The 27520-nt window shown below is 33.1% G+C and overlaps 1 protein-coding gene across 2 annotated transcripts in view; it reads right to left on the reverse strand.

The window, feature by feature from the left end:
* LOC133186758 (proline-rich transmembrane protein 1-like) overlaps positions 1-25994 on the reverse strand; it is a 304313-nt gene extending 278319 nt beyond the window's left edge. Inside the window, exons 1-4 of one of the 2 annotated variants that reach the window (XR_009721088.1) lie at positions 25927-25994; positions 25096-25229; positions 21475-21597; positions 20424-20643 (exon numbers count right to left, since the gene is read on the reverse strand). Coding sequence is in view for 1 of the 2 variants with exons in the window: in XM_061322055.1 (XP_061178039.1) it covers positions 20479-20643; positions 21475-21597; positions 25096-25229; positions 25927-25945 (441 nt within the window). In the remaining variant the exon portion in view is untranslated. Of the gene's footprint in view, positions 1-18949; positions 20644-21474; positions 21598-25095; positions 25230-25926 lie in introns of those variants that run through there. The other variant, XM_061322055.1, reaches the window with a different exon arrangement.
* Between the last annotated feature and the right edge of the window lie 1526 nt (positions 25995-27520).

Here is a 27520-nt window from a genome sequence, read left to right on the forward strand (position 1 = left end):
TTACTGAAGATCCCAGTGTGTTCTACATGTAGGTATTGGCATAGTTGAATACTTAAATTTATTCTACGTCCCGACGTTATTGAAGGTGTTACTTAGTTACTTTTCATACTAATTGTTAGGCCATTATTTACAAACTGAATTGTCGGCGGATATTTCCGTTATTTCCCGATCATGACAAGGAGCACACGGCGGGTGTGACCGGTCGGCAGGGGATGCTCACTCCTGCATGGCACCTGATCCCACCTCTGATGTTTGGAGGTCCGTGTTTGCTCTGCTCCTATTTTGTATTGTTTAATGGACTTTTGAGCTTGCATACTGTTCGTTATCTCCATATATTTCATTAGTTAAACATGTTCGTCTCTACATTATTGAAGGTGTTGGTTTTTCTACCATACCCCCGGGAGTCATGATTTGAATAAATTTGAACCTACACAAGCTGAGGATGTTCCCATATAAATATGACTAATCACTGATTTCCTGTTCTTGAGAAGAAGATCTTTAAAGATTTTTCCTATTTCTTTGAAAACCTTCTTCTCTGCTCCTAGGTATTAGCAAAGTGCAAAGTTATGATAAGCAAGGATGCCTCTTCCGAAATTGTGAATTTCATGGCTCCTGGGCACAGGCACTTGTTTCTGTAATAAATTTTTGACCATAGTATAATAATAACACAAGGTATCCAACTCCGAATTACATGGAGTACCTCCCTCCCCCAGAATCGCACTCATTTACACTTTCAGGGGAAATGCACTGGCAAACTGTTTATACCCATGTCCTCTACGATAATTTATCTACAAAACCATATATGGCATGCTTGTCTTTATATTCTTTTATCTCCGTAAACAGCGTCAAAACGCTGCTCGCCGAGTGCAAAAGTCGAACTCAACCATGGAATGGTATGTGCTAATCACGGGCAGAGATTTTGATTGGCTAAAAATCTGTTTCTAAAATTACATCGGAAAAATATCGTAGTGTTTTTATGGAAAATGAGAGGTAAACAAATTTTATTTATTCACTGCAATATTTAAGCACTGGAATTGAATTTTTAAACCCACTCATTTTTTAATTTTGCTCTCTTCCCGGGATTAGCACATACCGTTTCATAGTTGAATTCGACTTTTCCACTCGGCAGAGTTTGACGCTGTTTACGGAGATAAAAGAAAATAAAGACAAGTATGCCATATTTGGTTGTGTAGATAAATTATTGTAGAAGACATAGGTATAAACAGTTTGCCAGTGCATGATGTCCTATGAAATTGTAAATGACTGCGATTCTGACGGAAGGGGTACTCCATGTAATATTCGGAGTTGGATACTTTGTGTTATAATTATACTATGGGTCAAAAATTTATTACAGACACAAGTGTCTGTGCTCCTGGGTCAAGGGTTCCGGTGTTGTGGTGGGATTCTATTAATTATTTAATGAAAATGCATTATTTCTTTGAAATCTTCTTATCTTCTCCTGGGTACTAAGCAGAAAATTAAGCACATGGTTATGATGAGCAAGGAAGCCTCTTCCAAAATTGTGAAATTTTATGCCCAAGTTAGGAGTTCGGGGGGGGGGGGGGGGGGCTCTTTTGATTATATAGTGAAAACACATTATTTCTTTGAAAATCTTCTTCTCTTCTCATGGATATTAAACAAACAAACAAAGTGCATAGTTATGATGAGCAAGGGTGCCTCTTCCAAAATTGTGAATTTCATGACCCCTGGTTCAGTGGTTTTGTTGATTATATAGTGGAGTGCATTACTAGTAATTCTTTCAAAATTACTAGTATGTCTTTCTCTTCTTCTGTTTATTTAGCAGATAATGCATGTTGGTGATAAGCAAGGGTGTTTCTTCAAAAATATGAATGTTATTATTCTGGGACCAGGGTTCTGGTGTTGGGGGGTGGGGGTCTAAATCTACTGATTATGAAATATATGGAGATAACGAACAGTATTCAAGCTCAAAAATCCATTAAACAATGCAAAATAGGAGCAGAGCAAACACGGACCTCCAAACATCAGAGGTGGGATCAGGTGCCATGGAGGAGTGAGCATCCCCTGCCGACCGGTCATACCCGCCGTGTGCTCCTTGTCATGATAGGGAAATAACGGAAAAATCCGTCGACAATTCAGTGTGTAAATAATGGCCTAACAATTAGCATGAAAAACGCCAGTTAGCATTTGACTCAATGATAAATTGTATTTGCTGACAAGGTCATTGTACCGACCATAGAACTTACGAAATGATGACTTTAAACGAGACAGCCGATATTCTTGTTTCAGCAACTTATTTGTCAATAATTTACCTCGTTTTAGAAATTGTACATACGTAGAGCATGCTCTTGCGTATCGAATCAACTGAGAGATATATACCGTATGGAGATGATGAAGGTATATTGCTGCAAAAGTAAGGGAGGTTGACGATTGAAAAGTTAAAGTCATCACGTTTATCATAAAGCTTGGTTGTTAGATTACCATTAACGTCTTTTTCAAGTAAAATATCCAAATATGAAACAGATGTGTCAGACTCTATGGTATCGTATTATATATTGAAAATGCATTCTTTCTTTGAAAATCTTTTTCTCTGCTCCTAGATTTCAAGCAAATAATCTAAAGGCATAGCTATGATGAGCAAGTGTGCCTCTTTCAAAATTGTGAATTTCAAGGCCCTTGATCAGGGATTCTGATATTGGGTGGAGCTTTTTTGATTCTGTATAGTGAAAATGCAATATTTCTTGAAAATCTCCTTCTCAGTTCTTGGGCATTTAGGGGACAAAAAGAGTACAAAAATGTATTAAGCAAGGGTATTCTTGCCAGATTTTTGAAATTCTGGACACCTTTATCAAGTGTTCTGCTGCTGGGCAAGACTCTATTTTGTGTTCTATTTAGGGACGTTTATTCCCCTTTGCTATTCACCTATGATGATTACTCAAGTGCTGTAAATAATGTAATGGAAAGGTCAATTAAATAACTTAAAGCATTTTTTACTAAAGGGCCTAATTGAATAAGAGAAATATACAAAAAAAAATTACAATCTAACACAAAAAGCACTTTCTTAGTTTTTAACAGGTTGGAGAGAATACTCGAAATCGGGTATTATCCGTGAAGTCGCGTATAGTCCCCGAAATCGGGGCATCGTTGTATCCGCGAAATCGGGTATAGGCGGTGTAATCACCTTATAAAACTTAAACAATGGGATGGCGCATTTTGCCGAGTCAACTTTCACCTAGAGACAAATGTTATCTAAAGGTATCACTAGCCAAATAACAATTTGGAAGTCTGAATTAATGCGCATATGACAACAAATACCCGTGGAGCTTAGTACATTTCATGATCTGCACTCAAACAAACGTTCGTTCTGCTTTTATATTTTATATAATGTTAAATGTATTTGCATCTTCTTCATGTTCATACCCAACACAACAGAACTGTTAAATATCAGAAGTCTGGAATTTATAATATTTCCACATCAATACGACAAACATGAACATTTTGTAAATAATTAATTTATACGGAAACACATTTCACACACAAAATAATCTGACATTTAAACAGGGGGTTTTCTATCGTATTTAATTATGCGTCATTAATTGCTTGAACATTCATCTTGTGCATAAAAATAATTCATTACAAAATGTATAAACTATTTATTGCTTAAAATGTTTCAAATTACGACAAAAACTAGTATAACGCGTATATTATTTAGTATTTTTTCGGAAGGGGGTGTGTGTTCTGAATCTATTTCATCAGTTGATTTTTTTGTCGTTGAATAGCATTCCTTACTATATCTTGTACCAGTACATAACTATGTTTTATAAACAGAGAATGACAATTAAAGCTAATTTCCAGAAGTTATAAAAGGCGGCATATTCTTTTTTTTTTTTAATTATTAAAATGTCCTTTGGATTCAACATGCCTCCAACGTTTTAGCAAATACAATAATGTTCTCAGCAACATAGCTTGTGAGAAAAAATAACTGTTGATCAATTAATTTCGCTGAGTCGGCAATATTTTGCCATTTTTCGGCGACTTCAGGGGACGAAAGTGAATATAGCTATAACGGTTGTTACTAGCTGCTTACATTAATTATTCCTTGTCTGGACTATCTCAGTCAAGCGAAAATTAACCTCGAATGTGTTATGCATGTGTCCAAGAGAAACATCCCTCCCCTTTCAAAATAATCAAATTAAATGTAAAATGTTATTGTAGAGTTTTGTGCTAAACATCATTGAATGGTATATATTCATTGCATGATAAAGAGAGAAGATCTAATCATCTAATAAAAATCATATTGATTCCCTATTTTGCCCTCTTGAGTGAATAGAATTCTTCATATCTCCAAAACATTCATGCAATAATTGTTTATATACCGAAACAATATGAGGTTAAAATAGAAACCTGTTATTTTCTACCACATTCAACAAGTTTTAAAAATAACTAAACTTCATGTTTATTTTTTAACACATTTTTCACCATAGATGAATAATAACAAAAAGTGATAACCATGAGTAATAATTTTCACAGATTACAGAAAAGACAGGGAATTATGAAGTTTTAGTTCCCTGTCACGTGACGTACTGTCTAGAATCAATCAGATAACGTATTTTAGCATATTATAATGAGGTTTAAAGCGATAAAACCTAAAATAAACTACAGAATCTGAAGGGAAAATCTACCCTGTCTATCCAATACTATAATAATAATAAAAGAAAGTGTCTCCAATCTGTATGGATGATTAATTAAAAACAATGCAGCCCAAGACTTAAGCTAAGACGCGATTGAACACTCCACTTCAGTTTGTTCATATGTATAAAAAGTAAAAACAGTATACATGTAATGTGTGAAAACTTTAATATATAATTCATATTTGAATATTAGCTCTATATTGAGAATGTATAATAAGCACATGAAAAGATGTGCGAATTGAATTTTTTTTATATGAACCAACCCCACCCCCACCCCCTCACCCCAGCTAAACGAAAATCCTTTTAACAAGACATCTCGTTCTCAATTTCCACAAACACACACAGGTAAAATAACGTCGCTTGCATCAATCAAAATGCAACCAAAACATTGGCGTGTTCTTTGAATGAAAATTTTCATGGTAAACTGACATTAAAATATTTTCTTTAAAAAATACACACCTCTTCCTTTCCCCGCGGGAATTGCAGGACTGTATACATACACCATAGGAGGAACTGATGATTTTACTAAAGATTCTTTACCTTTATCAATATACACTGTATTAATTTTTAAGATGTATTTAAGTTTACATGCATTTACACATGTAGATATTAAATTTATTTCATTTTATATCATTTTTCAACCTGCTTTCCCTTTGTTGTTTTTTTTTATGTTTGTTTGTTTGTTTGTTTTTATTAATTTTTTTTTTCAATTACTAAAAGGTCGGTATTCTATATCGATGAGAAATACATGTACTTACCAACTGAGGAATAATTTAAATTTAACGTGAAAGGGACGCCATACATTTTTAAGTAAAAAATAACATAACACAGCGTTAGTCGTTAAATTTCTTCAAAGTTTTACATTTTGTGAATAATGCACAGGTTAAGAAATTAAGCTTGGGGAATAATTTACAGGAAAATAAACACAGACGACATGTAGTTATTTGTTTTTAGAACTTGTACTGAAAAATAATGACGCCACCGTGCCTTCTTTGCTACCCCAGCAGTGTTTGTCGTGTGATTTTAAACTTGTCAGATTACCATTGAAATTGAGTTCAATAAAAATAAACTCCCAAGATACTGATGTACAAGTAACACTAACTGACATAATGCGCCGTTGCTTTATTTTTCTGTTTTTACAGAAAGTTGCACGGTATACCCGATTTCGCGGATTCAACGATACCCTGATATCGAGGACTATACGCGATTTCACGGATAATACCCGATTTCGAGAATTCTCTCCAACCTGTTTAATGGTCAGATAGATATATAAATAAAATTTTTTTTAAAAAAATGAGACAAAAATACCTTTTCTTTGAACATTAAATGTTCTTCAAGGTCCGAGAGAGGCCAATGTGAAAGAGAATGAAACGGGCTTACTAATAGTAATAAATAATAATAAATAAAACATTTGTAGAGAGCCCCATTTAATAAAAATTACTCTAAGGCGCTTAACAATAAGATTATAGTAAAATAAATGTACAAGATAGTAATTAAAGCTTTAAAAAGAAAATGAAAAATGCATAAAAATGGAGAAACATATAAGAAAAAGAAGAGATAAATAAAAATAGGAAAATCAGATATTTGCATTTGAGACATTTAAAAAAATAATTATAGGGGTTTAAAACTCAGGAAAAGCAGGCTTAAAAAAGTGTGTTTTTAGCAATTTTTTAAAAACGTCCACACTTTGTGCCAATTTTATGCGTGTTGGAAGTTCATTTCTCAAACTGGCGGCAGCCAAACTAAAAGTCCGTTCTCCAAAAGTCTTAGTTCGAACTTTTCGAACTACAAGTCTTATTGGTGTTTCCGATCTTAGTGATCAAGCTGGCTTATAAACTTCAACAAGTTCTTACAGATATGAAGGAGCACATCCAAACAGGGTGCAGTAGGTAAGCACCAGTATCTTAATTTGTGGTCGATACTGGACCGGAAGCCAGTGCAGCTCTGCAAGGACGTGCATGGTGTAGTGGAATGTTTGCTGCGTTGTGTTTTGTCCTGGTTAAGTTTCAACAGGTTCGTAGCCATCCGTGAACTAATATCTGCTATACATGCTTCTAATATTGAAAAATAGTTATTCCACCCTTCCATTGGTCTTATAACGAGGTAAATTTGCAAGTTATCTGCATAACAGTGGTAGTACGTTCTATGTTGTCGACAGATGGCCCCAATAGGTTTAGAAAACAAACAGTAGAGTTTTGGTCCAAGAACAGACCCTTGAGGGACGCCAAATGGAAGAACTCGCTCAGTGGATTTGAGAGAGTTAATTGACACAGATTGACGTCGATTTTCTAAGTAAGATAGAAGCCACTGCAAGGCTCCACCTGTTATTCCATAAGCTGCATTGAGCCTATCCAATAGGATACGATGGTCAATGACAGGGATGGGGTAATCGTAATCGAGTAATCGTAATCGATTGTAATGATTACTGTTTTTCAAGTAATCGACAGTAATCTGTAATCGAAGAGATTTTCGATTACTTGTAATCGTAATTTAATCGATTACAGCTAAAATTTTCAATGTAATTATAATTACTTTTATGATTACTTTCGATTATTTTATACATAAATGGATGTTGTTTTGGAGAATTAATTCCAGTCAATCACACATAAATATCAAATATAAACCACCTAGTGTAATGTTTGGATTTCCTAACTTTTCTTATCATAAGTTTAATAATGTTCTCAATAAAATTTGCATTATAGACCTACTGGTCTAGTATTAAATAGTTCAGAAGTGTATTTCATCAACCATTTATTAATAAAATATACCCCGGTACAGATTTTTCGTGTGCATTTTACATTTGACCCACTGTCCTCTTGCTGCATGTCCTTTTTCATATTTCAGATGTTGAAAAACTTTGTCTTGTAATAGAAAATTATAAATAGCAAAAACAGATTTAAGTGCTGTATTAAATATAAATAATTTTCTAAATAAACTACATAGTACTCAAAAAAAAAAGATGGAAATATTTATTCACATCTGAAAATGTTTAAACAACTTCAAACTTGTGTTTTAGTAACTTTAAAATTTGCAAAATCATTCTCATGTTTTCATTCAAAATTGTAAGGTTGCTTTTATATCAGTGAGGGGTTATAAGTGCCTGTAAGAGAGGGAGTAAGTGTCACTGTGTTTGCTTATCTTAATTGGCTAATTAATTGACTGAGACATATCCATGATTGCAGATAATGAGGTGTAAACTGTGAACTACTTTGTGTTTAACTATCATTCCATTGAAGACAAAAAATATTATTAAAAGAATTAATAGCTCTCAAAACACTTATTTCAATACAGAATGAAACTGTGTTACATGTATTAGTTAAATTACTTAAAGACACATTTAATTTACATGTTAATTACTAAGAGTTCATTCTAATTTACTTATATTTTTTTTTAAAAAAGACACGTACAGGAATGTTTAATGTGTATTGTCAACATACGGACAGCCCAAATACTTCTAATGAAGTAATTCACAATAAAATATTAAATAATTTTTTCAACAAGTCAATAAATATGGAGGTACAGATCTAAGGTTGAAAGGAATAATTAATTCCTTGGCATATTTTATTGTAGGAATCATGTCTCCACTTTCCATGGTAGAAAATCCCTCATTTGGGCATTTAGTGAGAATATTAGCCAGAATAAAACCTTAAAAGAATCTGCACTGAAACTGCAGGAATACATTCAAACTTCAGTGGATAACATCAACATTTACCATTTAAATATTGCTTTGATATTTGAAGGGATAAAAACTTGGAAGTAATCGATTATTAATCGATTACATCTTCCAAAGTAATCGATTACAGGACAAAAATGAGTGTAATCGATTAATAATCGATTACACAAAATTCCTCTTAGTAATCGATTATTAATCGATTACATTTTTCAGTAATCGTGCCCATCCCTGGTCAATGACATCAAATACAGCTGACAGGCCTAGGTCGAGGAGCACAAGGACAACAAATGACGCTAATAGTACTCAAGTACTGTTTTGTTTAGTCGAATGGTAATACATGTAGTTACAAATATGGGAAAGTCAGATAAGAAAATATAGCTATTTTAAGATTTGTTACTGAGTACTAGACTAATTATTTCGTTTTTCCTAGCAATCAATTTCTCTTGCTTTTGGGCAACAAAGCTTTATTTATCAGTTTATTTTTTCTTATTTTTATACTTCTATGGATCCTTTTCATGTTGCACTATGCTCAAGCCCAGGTGACAGTTATGCCCTTGGGCTTCTTGTTTTGTAATAACTCAACAATATATCGTGCAGTTAGATTTTTGAGAGTCTTTTTAAAGAAAAAAAAACTTTTTTAAAGAAATGAATATAAGTTTTGAGAATTCATGAGGACATGAACTACGAAGCTTCACACCGGCATATTTCAGAAATGCGTTGCTCACTCATAGCAGTTCATGAGAACAATTTTTTTTTCTAATTTTCAAAGAATCTTAAGGAAAAATACTTGGAAATGTAAATATAATAATACTCTGTATATCGCTTTATTTTTTTTTTCTGATTTTTTATCGCTGTTTTTACAGTGAATTTATTTCAAAATATCTAATCAAAACATTTAAAATGATTTTTTTTTTTTAAAATAAGAGAAGAAAATCGTTCTTCCAAAACGGAGCGAATAAGTTTGTTGAGGAAGCCATGGAAGTGTGCATCGTCGGATACCCACGGGTGATCTCGTCTTTAACTCACTCGTGGGAAAACTCTCCTAAATATCGTCGTATAATATTCTTATTTGTTGATTTGTTGAAAACCAATCAGAAAATTGGAACTCTTCAATTTTGAAAATACGCACATATTGATGACGTTTTCAGTCCAAATTTTTTTCGTAGATACTTCCGTCAAACAAAAAAAAAATATTACATTCATTTCTTAAATGAAAAACACTTTTAAGTTACTTGGAGATTTAATTGTCTTCTCTGTAATGCAGTTTATATCGTCTGTCAGCATTAATCAGTGACCATCTCATTTCAAGAAAGTTCATATCAGAAATCAATACTCCTCAGATGTCCAGATTTCAAAAGACATCAGCATGATATTCATTCACGAAGGAAAGGATTATTAATAGCTTACAGATTTTGTACATGTATATCTTTCTGAAATGTTGCATTCACTGAACTCCGAGGCATAAAATAAAGCTGTGAGTTATGTAATATCAATCTTCCTATTTTATTCCGCTCTCAACACTAAATGCAAAATTAAGTCTGGAATTTATGAAATCTCGATTACTTCATCATAAAAACGATAAAAACTCCGTCTTAATAATCTCAGTCAGATGAACCCGTTGTGTGCCGTATTTGAAGTATATTTTTCCTTCATGAAATATTTCTCCTTTCACCCTCCAGCCAGGTGGGGTTTTGTGTTGTCTTGGACGCCATTTAAAAATTCCCTCTCTTCTGAAAGTTCAAATAATATTTTCCATACGTAGAATGGGATGGATATCAGCAGCTCGGATATGTACAGCATTGGTTGCGGACAAAGCTCGAACATTTTTTTTTTTCAGAATTCTTGGTACACACGGTTTTGTATAGTTCCAAGGTATTTAATTGTTCCAAAGCTTGACGTTAAAATTTTAATTAATTACATCCATTGATAACTTTGAAAAATGTCCCCAGATAGGGACTTGTCCTCAGTGTTAAAATTTTGCAAAATGAAAAACAGATGTTTGATTTATGTACAGACTGTAAATAGGATATAGAAAGTGATACATCAGTTTCCTCTCACACGCTATAAATAGATTGATTGGTGAATTTTAAATAGGAAGGTTTGAACAGGACATAAAGGAAGAGCTAAACTACTTCAAGTGTTCCGTTCCTTATACATACGCTTCCTCCTCTTCTTCAATCAACAATAAACAATGGAATTCTGCGAACCATATTAAATTATTACACCACATTTCTATTTTGAATTGTATTTAGATGCGTAAAGTTGATCAAAACCATCCTTTTGAATTTCAGCAATATAAACAGTTCAACCAAAATATTATAACTTATATTACTTAAATATCATATAGGTATTCGGGACCATAATTATATTTTTAAAAAATCTATAACTTAGAATAAAGTGACGCAGGGAAGAACTCCTTATTCATGCGCGGATCCAGGAATTTTTTCCGGGGGGGGGGGGGGGGGGGGGAGGGGGGCTGACCCAAACCTATCCAACCCAAGAAAGAGCTGGGTACGTTAAGACCGATTTACAGCCCTGTAAAATCGGCAAAAATTAAACGCACGATTACATTCTATCAATTGTATCAATTAACTGTTAAGGTTTCCCTGTGTGCGAAATAGGAATAAATTTTTCTCAACTCACGTGCCCTTTCATTTATATAACATTCAAAACCGGTCTAATATTCCGGAATTCCCCTATTTTGGACGTTTTCCTCCTCTTCAAGTCTATATTTCGATATGGCCGCATCCGAGTATGTATGCGAAACTTTGCAGAAAGAACAAATACACTACGATTTTTAATGTTAAAGAGAAAAAATAACCTTACAAAAGTGCGGCCACATCCGTTTTTACAAAAAATTGAAGTAAAAATGCTGCATTTTTGGATAGACGTCACCTTTTCTCCACAATAAAATCTATATTTTTAAAGAAATTAATTGTTTATTTCTATATCTGAAGGCTTTATTATTTTTTTATTGTTTTTTAAATTCAATTCTGCATTTGAAAAAAAAATTAATTTAATACAATTATTTATGCAAAAGAAAACCATATGAACCTTTCTCAGTGAAATTTACTATGGGACATTACATGTAAATTAGTGACGCAATGCATTGAAAAAAAATGACGTCACAAAGAGCAATCATGTTGAAAATATGTACTTGAGACAATTTCTTCAGTCTTCACAACTATGATAAATATTCAATCAATATTTACAGTATGAAAAAGTGATTTAACGACATAAGTTGGGATGGTTCAGACAATCAATTTACATTTAATCCTACATGTACAATGTACCTCCAATTAAACTCTTTCATAGTGGACATTGACTTTATTTGACTTAAGAAAAGATTATTTTTAACATTTTTATTGAAAATCATCAGCTTTCTTAAGTATGTTTTATTCGTTTTCAATTTATATATGTCTGGGATTCATTAATGTCACAAGACAATAGCTTTTTTTTTTTGGGGGGGGGGGGGGGGAGGTAGATTGGAAGCTTGTCTTACATGTATAGTTGTCACCATTTGAACATTTCTTTTCAAAACTTGTTATCCTTGTCACTGTATTGTTGCAGATTTTTATTTGACAAAATGAATTATATCAGAAAGGATTCTAGTGTTTTATCGAATAATCAGGAAGTGTTTTATATATGACCAAATACTTTTAAATCTGCCACTGCCGACCTACATTTACTTATTGAAGGTCAGCAGCTGGGAATGGAAAAATTCTTACATGTAGTTACACTTATTAATTATATATACATTTATCATGCTGATCGGAATATTGACATCAGTGTTTTCAAGTAAAATTGGGTTTAATTTATAATTTACAAGGAATTTTAGATAATTATGTTGACCAAGTTTATATGGCTTAAAAAACGTATACAGTGGTGTACGCTTTCGGTATTTTCTATGAAAATTTAAGTGAAACATGATACAATCAACCTTTTATATTGTCTATAAATAAAGATTATCTGTTCTCATGCAGTTCTGTAAGAAATACAAACACGATCTTGCATTACTTGTGGACAAGACACCCCCTTTCCGCTCCGTAATCGATGGTTTAACTCGTTATTTTTTTTTTCATAAATTGTTTTCCTAATACATTTTAAGGCATTCCAAGTCTTGAAATGAAAAAAAGATTACTCTATAGATATTTATCTGTATAAAAAACGAATGTACATATTAACTACATGTACACTATTGTTAATCTTGAAGTAAGCGAGTATTTTTAAAAGGATTTCATCCAGATTATCCATAAAATAATAGTAATATATTTCATAAGAAATATGTTTAGTATTACAATAGATGTTCATCGCGGGGCTGAAGGAGCGTCCTGTCCAATATCACCTCTGTGAAAACGGCGGTGCACATTATCGCTAGATTTTAAAGATTCAACGTCCGTCTGTGATGATAATCCGTTCCAGAAAAAAAACAAATCAAAAGTATTTTATCGTATACTACAAGGACAAATGCACAAGGAAATGCCCCAGAGAGTTAATGTATCCAAAGGAAGTGATAAAATTATCATTGTCACCGAAATAATTATTATATCAAAAACATGTATCTTACCTACGGCTGTGTAACATGCAAACATAGGGAGGAGTTCTAAATAAAATCTTTATCTATTTTAATGCAGTTTTTGTCTTAGAAGATGACGTGATGTATAGTCTTGCAATTCATGTCAGCAGTTTGTTAGGTATATTTTTAAAGATTTTTTTTTATCAGACACTAACATGAAAAAGAAACATAATCAAGCTAGTGTTATAATCCGGGAATGGCAAGGATAACTCTATAAAGAAGTACTGTGACGTGTTTTGCGTATTGTTCCCACAAGTAACAAAATAACATAAGATTTCATATAATTTGATAACTGAACTAGAAATAAAATCTCTATATAGCTTATAAAAAGGGACGTGAAAGTGAATTTTGATTCTTCTATGTGAGTGTTCTGTTATTCTGCATTTCGATTATTTGTATTTTGTCTCTATGTAAAAAGAAGGGGGGGGGGGCTTACTGATAATCAAGTTATACATGTACTGTAATGAGTACCAATAAAAAAAATTATATCAAGAATTTGATTTAAAACTAAATACATCCCTTTTCAATTTCCTTTGGCTCCCCACTGGACTGTGACCGTTGATCGATCTTTTACTGATCGATATCAATGTAAGTGTCTGCCGTTTCATGCTGCATTGCTTTGAAGACGACAAGCGCATATTTTCATAGCTGACGCGGATAAACTCTATATGAAAATCATACACACAATATTATATCATTATTTTTATAACTTTTAGTTTTAGGAAATTATGCCCGTTAGAGTGTACTACAGGCTTCTGAATCCCTTCCCGAGAATTCGTGTGCATTTCCTGTCGAATTCACTACGCAGATTTAGGCATATAATTTTCAATTTTGTTAATCAAATAATGAGTATGTACATGCAAAGTACTGTGTTTGTCTCTAAAATTAAATTATTAGTATTGGCTATATAAAATATTTTGTTCTTCGAAAAATTGATCTAAACAAATCGCACACCCTTTTTTAAGCCTTCGGAGATTCACGGTTTTTATTTGAAGCAAAATTTTTCAAGGTCTGTAACGCAAGTTATGATAAGGCCATTCCAAGTTTTTTTTTTTTCTATGTGCAGTGTACGCGGACGAATTGGTTTTGAGGTTATGAAATTAAAAACAAACACAAATTAAAATTGATAAATACAAAGCTTTGAAACGCAAACACAAAGTTAACTCAAATTAAAGTCAACAAATACGAATCTCTGAAATGCATTTTACTCTTCTAGGATTGCCATCCCTCTTTTTAAGTGGTGTATTATTTTTTTTATTTCAATAAACTAGTAGTTTAACTACAAGTTTTATGGCGAGGAGAGGTCTCAAATGAGAATAAGAAATTCTAGAACTGTTCTGAAAATGCTGCGTTTTTCCCCTTTTGGTTCGTGTGTTTTCTCGGATAGGAAGATAAGTTAGAATGGACGCTAAACAAAGAAAAAACTTGGAATGACCTCATCAATCAGGACTCTTATAACCGGTCTCCTCTTGTGGTTTTAACATAGAAAGTGATTGTGTGTAAGTATATTGGGGATTGTTCCTGGTTAGGGTATTTTACATGAACCATGCAGTAAAGCGGATCCACTGGAATGAATAAATAACGATCTATAAAAGAAATCCTAACATCAGAGAAAAAATTTTTAACGCAGTTTAAGACACCTCGTAACCCCGTAATAGTAATTTATACGTTTATAAAAAAAAAATAAAAAAAAAAATACGAAATTAATAGCGCTGCTATTTGTTGGAATGGAAAAGGGGAGTGGTTTGATGGCTTTTTCATTGCCAAAAATCCAATTTTGACAACTTTATATGGGACGTTCCAATTTTCTTTCTAATACTGATTCATGTATCTTTAAAAATTTTAATGTAACTTCATAGACAATGCGGAAAATGATTGAAGAAATCGTTAGGACATTTTTACATAAAAAATGATAAATTTGATACGAGCACATTTTTAAAAGAAGTACTACTTTGTCTCGTCTGTATGGATGAATCAAGCTTCATTACTTGTCTGATGAAATCGTTTGTAATAAAATTATATTTTCCTTTAAATTATTATACTCCTTCCAGCTATCAAAGATACATTACGATGAATTGAAATAAAAGTTCAAAATTGTTTTCTGGAACATAAGGCAGGTTAAAGTAAATAGTTTCCGGTTCAGAGAATTTACAGATTTCTTTTAACGTAACGTTATAAATCAGTAACGCCGTGATGACGTTATCACGTCAAAATTTGTAATTTCTAAAGAAAACTCCCCATTTTTCGAGACCTCTGACGGAAAAACGGTTTGTGATAATTAAAAAAAATAAAACGATTTTGAAAGGACACATCGTAGGCATGTTTGTAAAAAAGTGAAATCAAATTTGGAGACAGGGCCGCTCTGTTATACTTAACGTACCCAGTTCTTCCTCGACTCAAAAAAAAAACCCGAACGTGAAAAAAATATTTAACAACAGGGGTCCACTTTTTCTAGGGGAGGGGGGATGGGTGTCAAAGTCATTTTTATTTTTTGTAGTTAATACACTACATGTATATAACTCTGCCGACTCCGGGGGGGGGGGGGGGGCATGCTTATATGTCAAATAGGATATCTATTTTATGTATGTAATTGATTCATAAGTGCAATATTCCAACTTGTTCATTTTTTATATCTGCATGTATTAATTTCAAATTTTAGTACATATATACATGTCAAAAGTCCGGGATAGTTACGTAAAACTGGAATTTAGATATGTCATGTAAATTTGTCATCTATGTGTGAAAATATTTTAATAATGTTTTATGTGATACCAGAATCAACTATTATAGTTGTCCTTGTTTGTTTATTACTCTACAATGGTACCTTATCTGTGGTGGACATAAGGTTCTCAAAGAGGTATAGCGCACTTAGTATACCAAATGACCTACAATATAGCGCATAAACATCCAAAATATTTTAATATTTTATGATATTATAATTCTTATCTATTAATCTTACTTTGTTGCAAATGCCAAAAAAGCATTCTTAGCAATCCGTACTCTTATACCTATATCCAACGTTGACAGTTTTACTATATTTTTAATGACAAACCTCCTATTAATAGCTGGATTTGTTTTAATCCAAAACTCAAGTGTTATATTTTAAGTCTTTACAGACATTTTAAAAACCATCGACAGTAATAGGAGACCATGATTAGTGCAGGAAATAAAATTAATATTACTGGAAATATATATTTGGTTTGTAGGAAATTAAATGTATTGATCGTATTTAGATTATTCAGTAAGGAAGTTTCCAAATTTTCTAAGCAGAGTAAAAAATAAGTTAAAAGTCTTCACGTTTGTTAAGTAGTCTTCATATTATGATATAAACTGGGGGGGGGGGGGGGGGGGGGAATGTCTACAATATTATTTTTACTAGTCAAATTGTAGATGACAATCGTAGATGTCTTTGAGTTTGCAAAAAAGCTCCCAACGAAACACTTCCCCCGAATCCCTATTGAGAGGGGGCAACCTTCTCATTGCCTACCCAGACTGTGCGCCTCAGGTTAAATCTGTGACTTCTCACTAACCTACACATTAGCAGATAACTCCGAGGTATAAATAAAGCCGTGGAGTTATATAACACCAATTTCATATACATATATGTTATTCTGTTCGCAACACTAGATAGAAAAGTCTGCAATTCACAAGACCCTGACTGCATCACATAAAAACCCTCTTATACTAAAAAATACTTTATGACACAAGCTATATCTAGAACATAGAAATTATCATGTTTTCATCCTCCAGCGATGTTATACCCTTGTCTTGGAGACCATTAAACTCGGTATCCTATATGAAAGTTTTTAAAAATTATATTTTCCAAACTTAGATTGGTTTGAATGTCAGCAGATCGGATATATAATGTAATGGTTACGGACAAAGCTCGAACATCTTTCGGATTTCTTAGTACACACAATTCTGTAGATCTAAGTTATGTACTTTGCTCCTATAAAGCTTGTCATTCATCCATTACTAAGAAAATGCCTCCAGGGAGATCTTATCCTCAATGTAAAAATTTTGAAAATGAAAAAGGGACCGGATCCATAAGAGACTGTAAATAGAATAAAGAAAGTGATACATCAGTTTCCTCTCACGAGCCATAAATAGTGATCGGTGAATGTGGGATAGAAAGGTTTAAACGACGAGATCAAAATGTCGAGATATCAAAGTTGAATTTCATTGCAAAAAAAATCAGTAGGATTTTAATGTATATCAATATACTGATACAACCGTCACAGTAGCTCAGTCGGTAGAGTGCTCGCTCTATGATCGGAAGGTCGGTTCAAACCCCGACCGCGACTGACCAAAATGGATAGCAATTATTCTTTCGCCAAGCACTTGGCAACTTGAAGTGAAAGTTGCGGGTCTTTCGGATGGGACCTTAAAAACCGTGTCACGGCAAGTATTAAGGCACGTTAAAAAACCCTTATTGCCCTGAGTGCCGAGTAACGATCTAAATTTGAAGCCCTTAACCGGTATTTGGTGACGTCTCTAAATAGGAGTGAAAAATTCTCGAATGGGACGTAAATCAGCATACAATCAATCAATCAATGTATTGATACGTCCTATTTTTAGCCATTCATTTGTTTTACGAAATGTTAAAAAAAGAGAAAACTTTTAATGGTAAATTGTGTCTTTGTTCACATCATACATGTTTATGCGCTGCATGTTTACTACACCGCTATGTTTGCAGTGACATTGGATTGATTCCAGTGGCGGATTTAAGGAGGCGCACCCTCCCCCCCCCCCCCCTAAAATTGTCAAAGTTACCGTAAAACATAGTTTCGTCGAGAATATGTAAAAAATATTCTACTCGGTAGACCTCATTTTTACCCTACAAAATCTCGAGAATCCAGGAGTTTCCGGGGGCTCCCCCCCCCCCCGAATCGCCAAGGCGGCCCCCAAACCCCTGCCTACTTTCTGCACCCCCCTAACTTCAATGCCTGGATTCTATCATTATGACAAAGGGTCCTGTATTACATGGAAAACAGAAATGTATGCCGAATAAAATTTCGACTATTCCAAGCTTAATTCGATCTATGATTAAAAGTAATGTCTTGGATGTAACGAGATTATTTTATATAATAGTGTTGCTATCAGTAAATTTATCCCCCAAGAGAGAAAATACAAAAAGTTATTAGACGGTCATGTTTGTCGTGATATTACAGGCTTTAAATTTCCTATCTAGCCCAATGACGAATCTGAACTCTGTTTAACAAACTACTAAACTTATGTGAAAATGATACGTGTATACTATACACGTCACGGATATATACGCAAGGATCAATTTAAGTTCAAGTGTTTAAAGTGTATTTATCGCTTACTTATCCACCCATTTCCTCTTGGTAACAGAATATAATCATTATTGTCTCCAGCAACAGGATATGAACATATTGGTTTTGGTACAGTTGTCTCTGTCAAACAGAATTTGAAATGTTTTCTGGACGATAACGTAAAACCCTTTTAAAATTTCAACACATTCAAACTTCAGCACTTTACATGACCTAAAGGTGCATCATGATCCTGGCTTTTGGTCACAAAAGTTATCACTGGGCTATAAGATAGTGTTGGGCCAATAAATCTCGAAATCTGAATTGTGATTGGTTCAAACCCTGGACAGCATGTTTTCGTCCCTTATCAAAATCTTTATTCTATCAGATCTTTGGAGTCAACAGCCATGAGATACTAGTAATTAATCATGTCCAGGCCCTAATATTGAAACTCTTCAAACATGTGAATATTATTACTTATCGTGAAGGCGTATTCCGTCTTTGATTCTTAATGTCTTAAAAGTCAAGGTCATGTCAAAATCATTCAGTGACAAACCAGGGTGTAATTGGGAAAAGCAGACATCAATTTTGTCCAAAAAAGTCACATTTAATGTTTTATTTGTATTTAATGGGAGCTACTACATCATAGTGTGACAGTCCTACAAGTGTTCCAAAATTGCCGCTCCGCTTAATATAGGTCAACTAACGAGTTGGACTGTCTTGACCATGACCTATACTGGCCCACCCTAACACAAAACATTTTTTTCTGGCTGTTTATTTTAACAACAACTACAACATTACACATGTACTTCAAAAAGAGCTTATATCTTGGTCAACTGTAAATTTTATAAAATGATTTAACAAATATAACATTTTTTTTCAACATAAGACATCATAGTTTTTAAAAGAAATAAAGATTACACATAATTATTGTTGAATCAAGTATTCAATATTCAGATTCACCATAAATGTGTGAACAGAGGAATGTGTAGTGTCAAAGGATTAGTCATCAGTATGCATGTTTAACAATAATATAGTAGATTAACACTGTATATATATAACAAAAAATTTGTAATATACAATGAAAATAAATACCTGACACTAAAATATGTCTTAATATAATCAATTTTGTTATTAATCTCAATGAATTTTCTTTGCCAAAAAAACACATCAACAATTTTTTTTACAGCATTTTGATAAAATATGTTCATTTATATCAATACTGAATTTTCACAAATAAGTCAATTATTCTAGTTTGTCATGAGTAAAACACCATAGAGTCATGGGGAAAATGTCTAGATACATACATGAACTGAGATTTAAAATAAATTTTAGGGAAAAAAAAAACATTGATATGCTTAAATTTAAAAATCTATTTCATTCCTTTTGGGTAATGCTGTAAATGCAAACAGTGGGGGAAAAATCTGCTATTTCATGAAATAAAATATCTGATGAAATTTTCTCTGGAATAGTATACATGTATAATCAATACTTATTACTCATTAGCAATCAGATATAGATGTACTATGAAACTTTAAGATCAAGATCCAATGAAATATGTCTTTGGTATTAAGTAACCCAACAAAATTTCTGCTTCTACAGTAATATACAATCTCTGATACTGTTTATTTCTTTGAATAGACAAGAGAAATAGTCATAAATACCAAATAAAATAGTAACAAATACAACCATACACGAATATCATAGTAAAATATGTACAATTATGACAGAGATTGCGTAAACCATCCAAAATCACTAACTGTTAATAACAATTTATAACAGAACAAACATAACTGTGAGGTTGATGTTAATTTTTTTTTAACAGTTTTATCATCAACTCAATTAATAAAATTGAAAGTGAATTGTTAATTTTATCTGATAATTTATATTCAAGATAAATCACAACTTTTTACTTTGTAACTGCATTATATAAAATACTGGCAAGACACTAGAAAATTTCATAGCACTGAACTAGAAATTTTCATTTGTTAAATACCCCCCAAACAAAAAATTTACACAAACTGAATAAAAAAGAAAATCATTAAAATATATGAATAATACTTCCCTGCAACTAGACTAGCAAAGCTGAATAAATATGCCCATATAAAATATTTAGATGACATAAAATATTTTGATTATTTTTTTTTTCTGTGTTACATTGAAATTAAAGTTTTTCTCAAAATGTCTAAAATCAGCTTAAGAATTTGAGTTTAAAATATTTATGGTGAAACCTTATTTATATGTATCACTATGCTGTCAATCTTGAAGCTGGGACAGGGAGCCAGTTTAAGAATAACTTCTGAGGACCAGCCCCACATAAACTCCCACAATAATGATGGCCACCAGGACAGAGGCTACTCCGGCCATTATGGAGATGTTGGACAGCTGACGAGCAGAGTTAGCATTAGACCGAGCAGACAGGATGTCTCCTCTAGCATATGCACTCCGCGACTGAAAAAAAAACGCCCAAATTGATGCATAACATCAAAAGAAAGTCAAAAAAAATTTTGAAAACGCTGAAATAATTATAACCCCAATTTTAACACCAATAATACCCTTTCTCTATTAACATGATTAAGCACTGTTTTCAGTAAGCTTTACTTAGGCATGACTATACAAGTCCTAATTACCAGGGGCCCATTTTACAAAAAAACTTACAACTAGGACCAAAATTTAATTCTGCTTATAACTTTTTAATTTATATTATATTAAAAATGGTTTCAATTTTTTTTAAAAGGAATGTAGTAAGATATTTTTACACTAGCAATTCTAAACAGAATCATTAACTTGGCAAAATTTTAAAATCAACTTCAGTTTTTAGTCTTAGTCGTAAATTCCTTTGTAAAACGGGCCCCAGGGGTGTAACAATATGGCTTAAGCAGAATATCATGATACACTGGGACTGTACCATGATATGTATCACTATACTTCACCTTAAATATTTTAAATATAATTTGTATGTCTCTGTTTTTAAAGGAGAAACTCAATTATAATGTGACTGGATAAAAGTTGCAAATTATTTCAAGTTCAAAAATACATTATGTAACATTTAATAAGCTCTGAACAGAATAAAACAGCTGGAGTAAATAATGATTAGAAAATCACTTTTATAAGGTCAAATCTAAAGAAATAAATTGCTTAAAAATGAAATGTTCTATATACCATGATACACAGGTATACATTTTTTTTTTTGGCCATACAGTGTAATTTTTGTGTATATCAAGGAATACTGATATATCTTTACATCCCAACTACATGTAATTGCATCAATGTGTCACGTACCTCACTGGCCTTCATAATAGCAAATATCCCAGTGGGCCAGAAACAACAGATTGTCACAAATATTGCCCTGTTCATGTAGTCCGGGGGTGGAGGTTCATTCATTGTCATTGGTCCTGGTGCCACCTACAAGTATATGTTACACAAACTCATCAAATTCTTGTGATATTTCATGTACTGGTGGATATATAAAACATTATAAAATCTATTTGTCCCAGGATTTAACCAAAAAAAAATAAATTTTTTATTCACACATAAGATTTCCAAAGTGAGAACACAAAAAAAATTAATAACCTTCCATGAACATGATCATGATGATGAAACAAGAAATGTTTGAGAAATATATACACCCCCTGTGTGGGCAATATGTAAAAGGGATCAACTTTAAATGTAGGATATCTGTTATGAAAGTGAAAACAATTGGTCAGGGATATTGGCATGGAATGGAAGACAGGTGTTCATGCTGGTTATCTTGCATTATCTTTGTTTACATTTTATAGCAGTTGACGTGTATTTGTGTTTGTATACTGCACTGACCTGTGCAGCAGTTGTAAGTTTTTTTTCTCTCCTGACGTGGAACAAGTAAACAGTTATTTTTGTCACTAACAAGTGTTTTACAATAGCTATGTAGCATACTTCTGTCTTCACATGTGACAAATGATTAAACTGAACAGTGACTAAGTGAACAGCTTATACAGAGGTCCTCATGCAGATATAACGACTGAATAAAAGAATATGGCAGATGAATTTCTTTTATATATATCTTGTTTAGCTTTAAGGAGAACCACTGTACCAGGATTGATGTCTGTCAAGCAAAGACATTGAGAGGTCAATATCTTGTTATGTCCAGTTTGATCCTTGACCTTGTGACCTCAAAACCAAAAGAGGTCATCAACTCTTCAGAGGTTCTTGTGTAGCAAAGGATTCTCAATTTATTGAAAGGACAACATCTTCCTAAGCCTAGTGTAGTTTGACCCTTGACCTAGGATCTAGTGATCTCAAAAACTCTAGGGGTCATCCACTCTTAATATGTACAGACATCTTACTAAAGCATAAGCTCTTTTGATCTTTGAGCAGTATAACTATGTATGAAGCAGAACGAGGATACCGTTAACGTGCTTTACTCAATACCCTTTGATATTTATTTATCATTTTTAAAAGGTGTGCCGTTATTTTTTTGATTAGCAACAGCAACAATCATTACAAAAACACTCACTAAAACATAGGTAATCAGAGATTACAGAGCTCACCTCAACGAATGTTGTCTTTAAGTAAGGCAAAGTCCCACACTAAACTAATAATCTTGGAGTGTGCATCCCTAGATGCAACATTTATGCAATTTTGGTCTGATAGGGCTTGCAGTTACTTGGGAATAGACTTATCTGAAAACTTAAAACTAGTCACTCATCCAGAAAATGTAAGTCAAATCCAGCATCCGAAGCAAGTTTGAGATTGTTCGTCCCTTGATCATCCATGCAAGTTTGGTTCAGATAGGCCTTATAGTTACTTGGAAATGATATCTGCTCCAAAAACTTTAACCTGGTTACTCATCTGGAAAATGTAGGTCAGATCCAGCACCTGAAGCAAGTCCAGTAGTGTGAATCCTTAGATGTATCATCCATGCAAGTTTGGTCAATATAGGGTTTATAGTTACTTGGAAATGACATCTGCTCCAAAAGCTTTAACCTGGTCACTCATCCAAAAAAGTGGAGGTCAGATCCAGCATCCAAAGCAAGTCCAGTAGTGTGCATCCTTAGATGTATCATACATGCAAGTTTGGTCAATATAGGGTTTATAGATACTTGGAAATGACATCTGCTCCAAAAACTTTAACCTGGTCACTCATCCAAAAATATAGGTCATAGCCAGCATCTGAAGCAAGTCCTGTAGTGTGCATCCTTAGATGTATCATCCATGCAAGTTTAGTCAATATAGGGCTTATAGTTACTTGGAAATGAGATCTACTCCAAAAACTTTAACCTAGTCACTCATCCAGAAAATGTAGGTCACATCCAGCATCTGAAGCAAGTCCAGTAGTGTGCATCCTTAGATGTATCATCCATGCAAGTTTGGACAATATAGGGCTTATAGTTACTTGGAAATGAGATCTACTCCAAAAACTTTAACCTAGTCACTCATTCGGAAAATGTAAGTCAGATCCAGCATCCGAAGCAAGTTCAGTAGTGTGCATCCTTAGATGTATCATCCATGCAAGTTTGGTCAATATAGGGCTTATAGTTATTTGGAAATGAGACCTGCTCCAAAAACTTTTACCTGCTCCAAAACTTTAACCTGCTCCAAAAACATTAACCTGGTCATTCTTTAGCTGAAATTGCAGCATCTGAAACCTTGACTGGTACAATGAAACACACTAGAAGCATCCTTCATGCATCTCTGGCTAATATAGGCCATAGAAAGTCTGAAATACTTGAAAAGAAAACTGCTCCAAAAACCTTAACCTGGGACACCAACACCGAGGGTATTACATAAGCTCCCCCAACTCCGTTGAGGTGAGCTAAAAAACTGTACAATCTGAAAGAGCAAAGAGACTTGTCTTTAATATCATGTGGTAAGATAATAAATAGTAATGGGCCTCCCATAGATCAATTTTATTGCAGTTAACAGTAAATCCTGCTGTTTACAAAAGATAATACAAAAATCAGGTCAATATGGATTTATTTGTTCCTTTTAGCAGCCCTGCATGTATACACATCCTATGATTTATACTTGTATTACAGTTTTTATGAATGGACTGTAAAATTTCAACTTGGGTGTATATCACAGAGTGGTTACTTAGAGCAGTAGCAATATTTGGCTTCATTCAAGATTGTAGCTGCTAGCATAGCTGCTAATTTGGACATCTTATTCTATGTTGTATTGAGTGCATTATATGAATTGATGCTTGTTTTGGCTAGGCTAGCATATTGTTCAAGATCATATTTTCTACATAGATCTACAAAGCACTGCTGTGATCTTGAACGCAGCCCTGTACGATTTTTTTTCCATTAATTAACACAAGATTACATGCCTTATCTGTCAGCCTCCAAAATCCCGTAAGTGACCTTTTAATTATATACAGTTGAGCTTAGGTATCTGGAACATTGAACATTGATATCATGAATGGATATGTCAAAGTGATTTGAAAGTCCAAAATGCTTATTCCTTAGGTATTTTACCCTGGATATCTCTTTTCCTCGGATATCTCGAAGTATTTTCATGGTCCCATCGAGTTCGAGATAACAAGGTTTGACTGTATATACATGTATGTATTCAGTTCGGTTCTCTTTTTGATCAGGATCGTTATTCAATTAGGTTAAAAACACACTTCACAGCATGATTTTAAATTTTAAAAACATGATTCTTGAAGACTAAGAGTGTAGAATAATCAGTAACAGACAATCTCTTCTTGTCAATTTGCATGTAAATTGATACTGTTTTTAGTGAAACAGAACATAAAAAAAACTTCAAATTTGTTTCCTTCAATCAAAATGTATTGTATTGAAAAGAACTATACTGTGACAGAATTATGTATGATAGTCATACATATTGTATCGTGAGGGAGGCATATCATGTCACTCCAATACTAGAACTATGCTGTTGGTGGTTGTGTAACTTGATACTTACAAGGACTGTGTTGGTGCTGGTGTATCCCCCAGGGGGAAACCCTGGGTGGTCTGCAACCTGCTGAGGGGGGTACTGGGGAGGGTATCCATACCCCTGGGGTGGCTGATACTGTGGGGGTGCTTCATTTCTATAATCTGAAACACACAAACAAAATATTCATATGATATTTTTCTTTTCATTTTCTAAGCTTATATGTTCATTTCCTCTCCTAATTGAAAGATAAAAAAAAAACTCCTGAATAATTTTAAAAACAAATTAAGACAACTGGAATAGTGAGGTATTTACCATGTTTACAGTATTAGCAATTTTTTGGGGAAAAAAGAGTAACATTTCAATTGGAACAGGGTCCTTTTATCAGACCTGGATGCAAGGGTTATTAAGCCCAATACAATAATGCAAGGCTATATTATAATAATTTTATATTTCATTTATTTATTTTTCATTAATTCACTGATTCATTCATAGAAAGTTGCATGATTTTACTTTTTAGAGAAAGAAAATGGAGTCTACTTGTCTTTTTGTTGGAATTACCTTAACTATTAAACATGAATAGTGCATGGAAACACCGAATCAAAATATGGACAATTTTCAGTTTATTTCAAGATGACGGACACCTCGCCCGTCCAATGATTTACACACAATAAATAATCTTCATTCTTGACAGCTAAAAATAACTTCGGTTAACAGGTATTCCCTAGTCCTTTCCTTCCGAGTCCAGAACATATTCCTACAAATTGTTTCTTTAAAAACAGTCACATTGTTAGATGAAATGTTTAAAACTAAATCTGTTTAAAAATTACGAGAAAAGCACAAAATAATAATTTAGTTTACCTTTCTTCTCGTCCGACATCTTGCGAAATTTTTTCTGAAGTAAGAATTAATAGTTAAAGGTATGACGTGCATATTTCCGGATTGCGCATAAATATATTAATCTGAAACAGAGATTTTAGGGAGAGGAGTCTGGAGTGAAAGAAGTCTGTAACAAGACGGTAGTTTATTCCTACTGGTGTGCACGTGTAACAGGCTTATGATTGTAACCGGTTCTTGTAGAAATTAAAAAATGACTGCAAGATGGTATATAGGGTTGGATTCTTAGTATTTATTCCGTGGAGATATATAGTTGATTTCAAGATGAATTAAATGTTTTAAATTAACCCTAAAATAACAATAACAACATATAAATACATAGACAACATATAAACAAGCACATTCACTTTACAACACAAAACGATCACAATTTAAACACATAAAACATTCATTTAAGCCATTACTTTACACTTTATATAAACGCATTCAAAGGGCGATAACTCTTTGAAACTCTTACTGAATTAATGATCTAAATTATATTTCTCTATACTGAAATATTTACAACTTTAAAAATATGAGTTTAACATACCAGTGTATGGAACTGAGTGATTTATCTCTTGATCAGGATGACTTTAAAGAATTATTACATGATGACCTAATGGATTAATAAATTATAAAATCATAATAATTCAAACCCAGATCTTAATCCAAAGATCTACATGAATTAGATTAAAACATATAACTTGCTCTTACTTTACAATATCGATCTTAACTTTAATAACTTTAGAACTTTCACTCTAGCACATTCATACTCATTAGCAAGTTTATATTAAAATACTTTATTTTCATTCATTATCTTTAATTTTAGTTTATGATCATTAGATGTGTTTATAAAAGGTTTACTTACAGTTTATGGGTGTTTAATATACTCCAAAATATCAAATATTAAATTTTAAGCAATCACAAATCTCTAGCTACACCCTTCTCAGACAGTATCTTTGAATGGGATAATAAAACAAAGGTTTCCCGCCTGAATGGACAACTTTGACCAAACAATACCAACTGACCAATAGAATGTAGGAAAACAGACAATACCCTTATTTATAAATGGACTAATTCTTATATCTACCTTAACCCATAGTCTTTGGGTTAAACCATTATATAAATAGGGATGTTTATGATTTAAACATATAAATAAATAATATATTAGTAATGCAGGCGCAGCGCTTGTATAGATGTATGGATGAATGAATGAATGAAATTCCTGAAATAAAATATATAGGATTAATTGAAATAAAATAAAACTAAGTACAACTACCACATGATGGTGAAATAAATTAAGTCCCTGTCAGCAGGGACTTATATACTAGGGATTACAATGGACTATTAGTGTATAGGTCCCTGCTGTCAGGTCAGGTTCGACATCTTCCTGATCATCAGAATATGCATGCAATGATTGAATGAAATCCAATTGAATGAATCGAATCGAATGCCTTGAAAAAAATAAAACAAATAAGAAATACATACAAAAAATGTAATCTGTATCAATACACACCTGATTACGATCTGCTGTTAAAATAAAGATACGATGCATAAGGGGAGGTAACTCTGTACATGA

Source organism: Saccostrea echinata, unplaced genomic scaffold (genome assembly GCF_033153115.1).
Source record: "Saccostrea echinata isolate AGI-Se365-2 ecotype Australia unplaced genomic scaffold, CSIRO_AGI_Sech_v1 ptg000014l, whole genome shotgun sequence".
In the NCBI taxonomy this organism is placed as follows: Eukaryota; Metazoa; Mollusca; class Bivalvia; order Ostreida; family Ostreidae; genus Saccostrea; species Saccostrea echinata.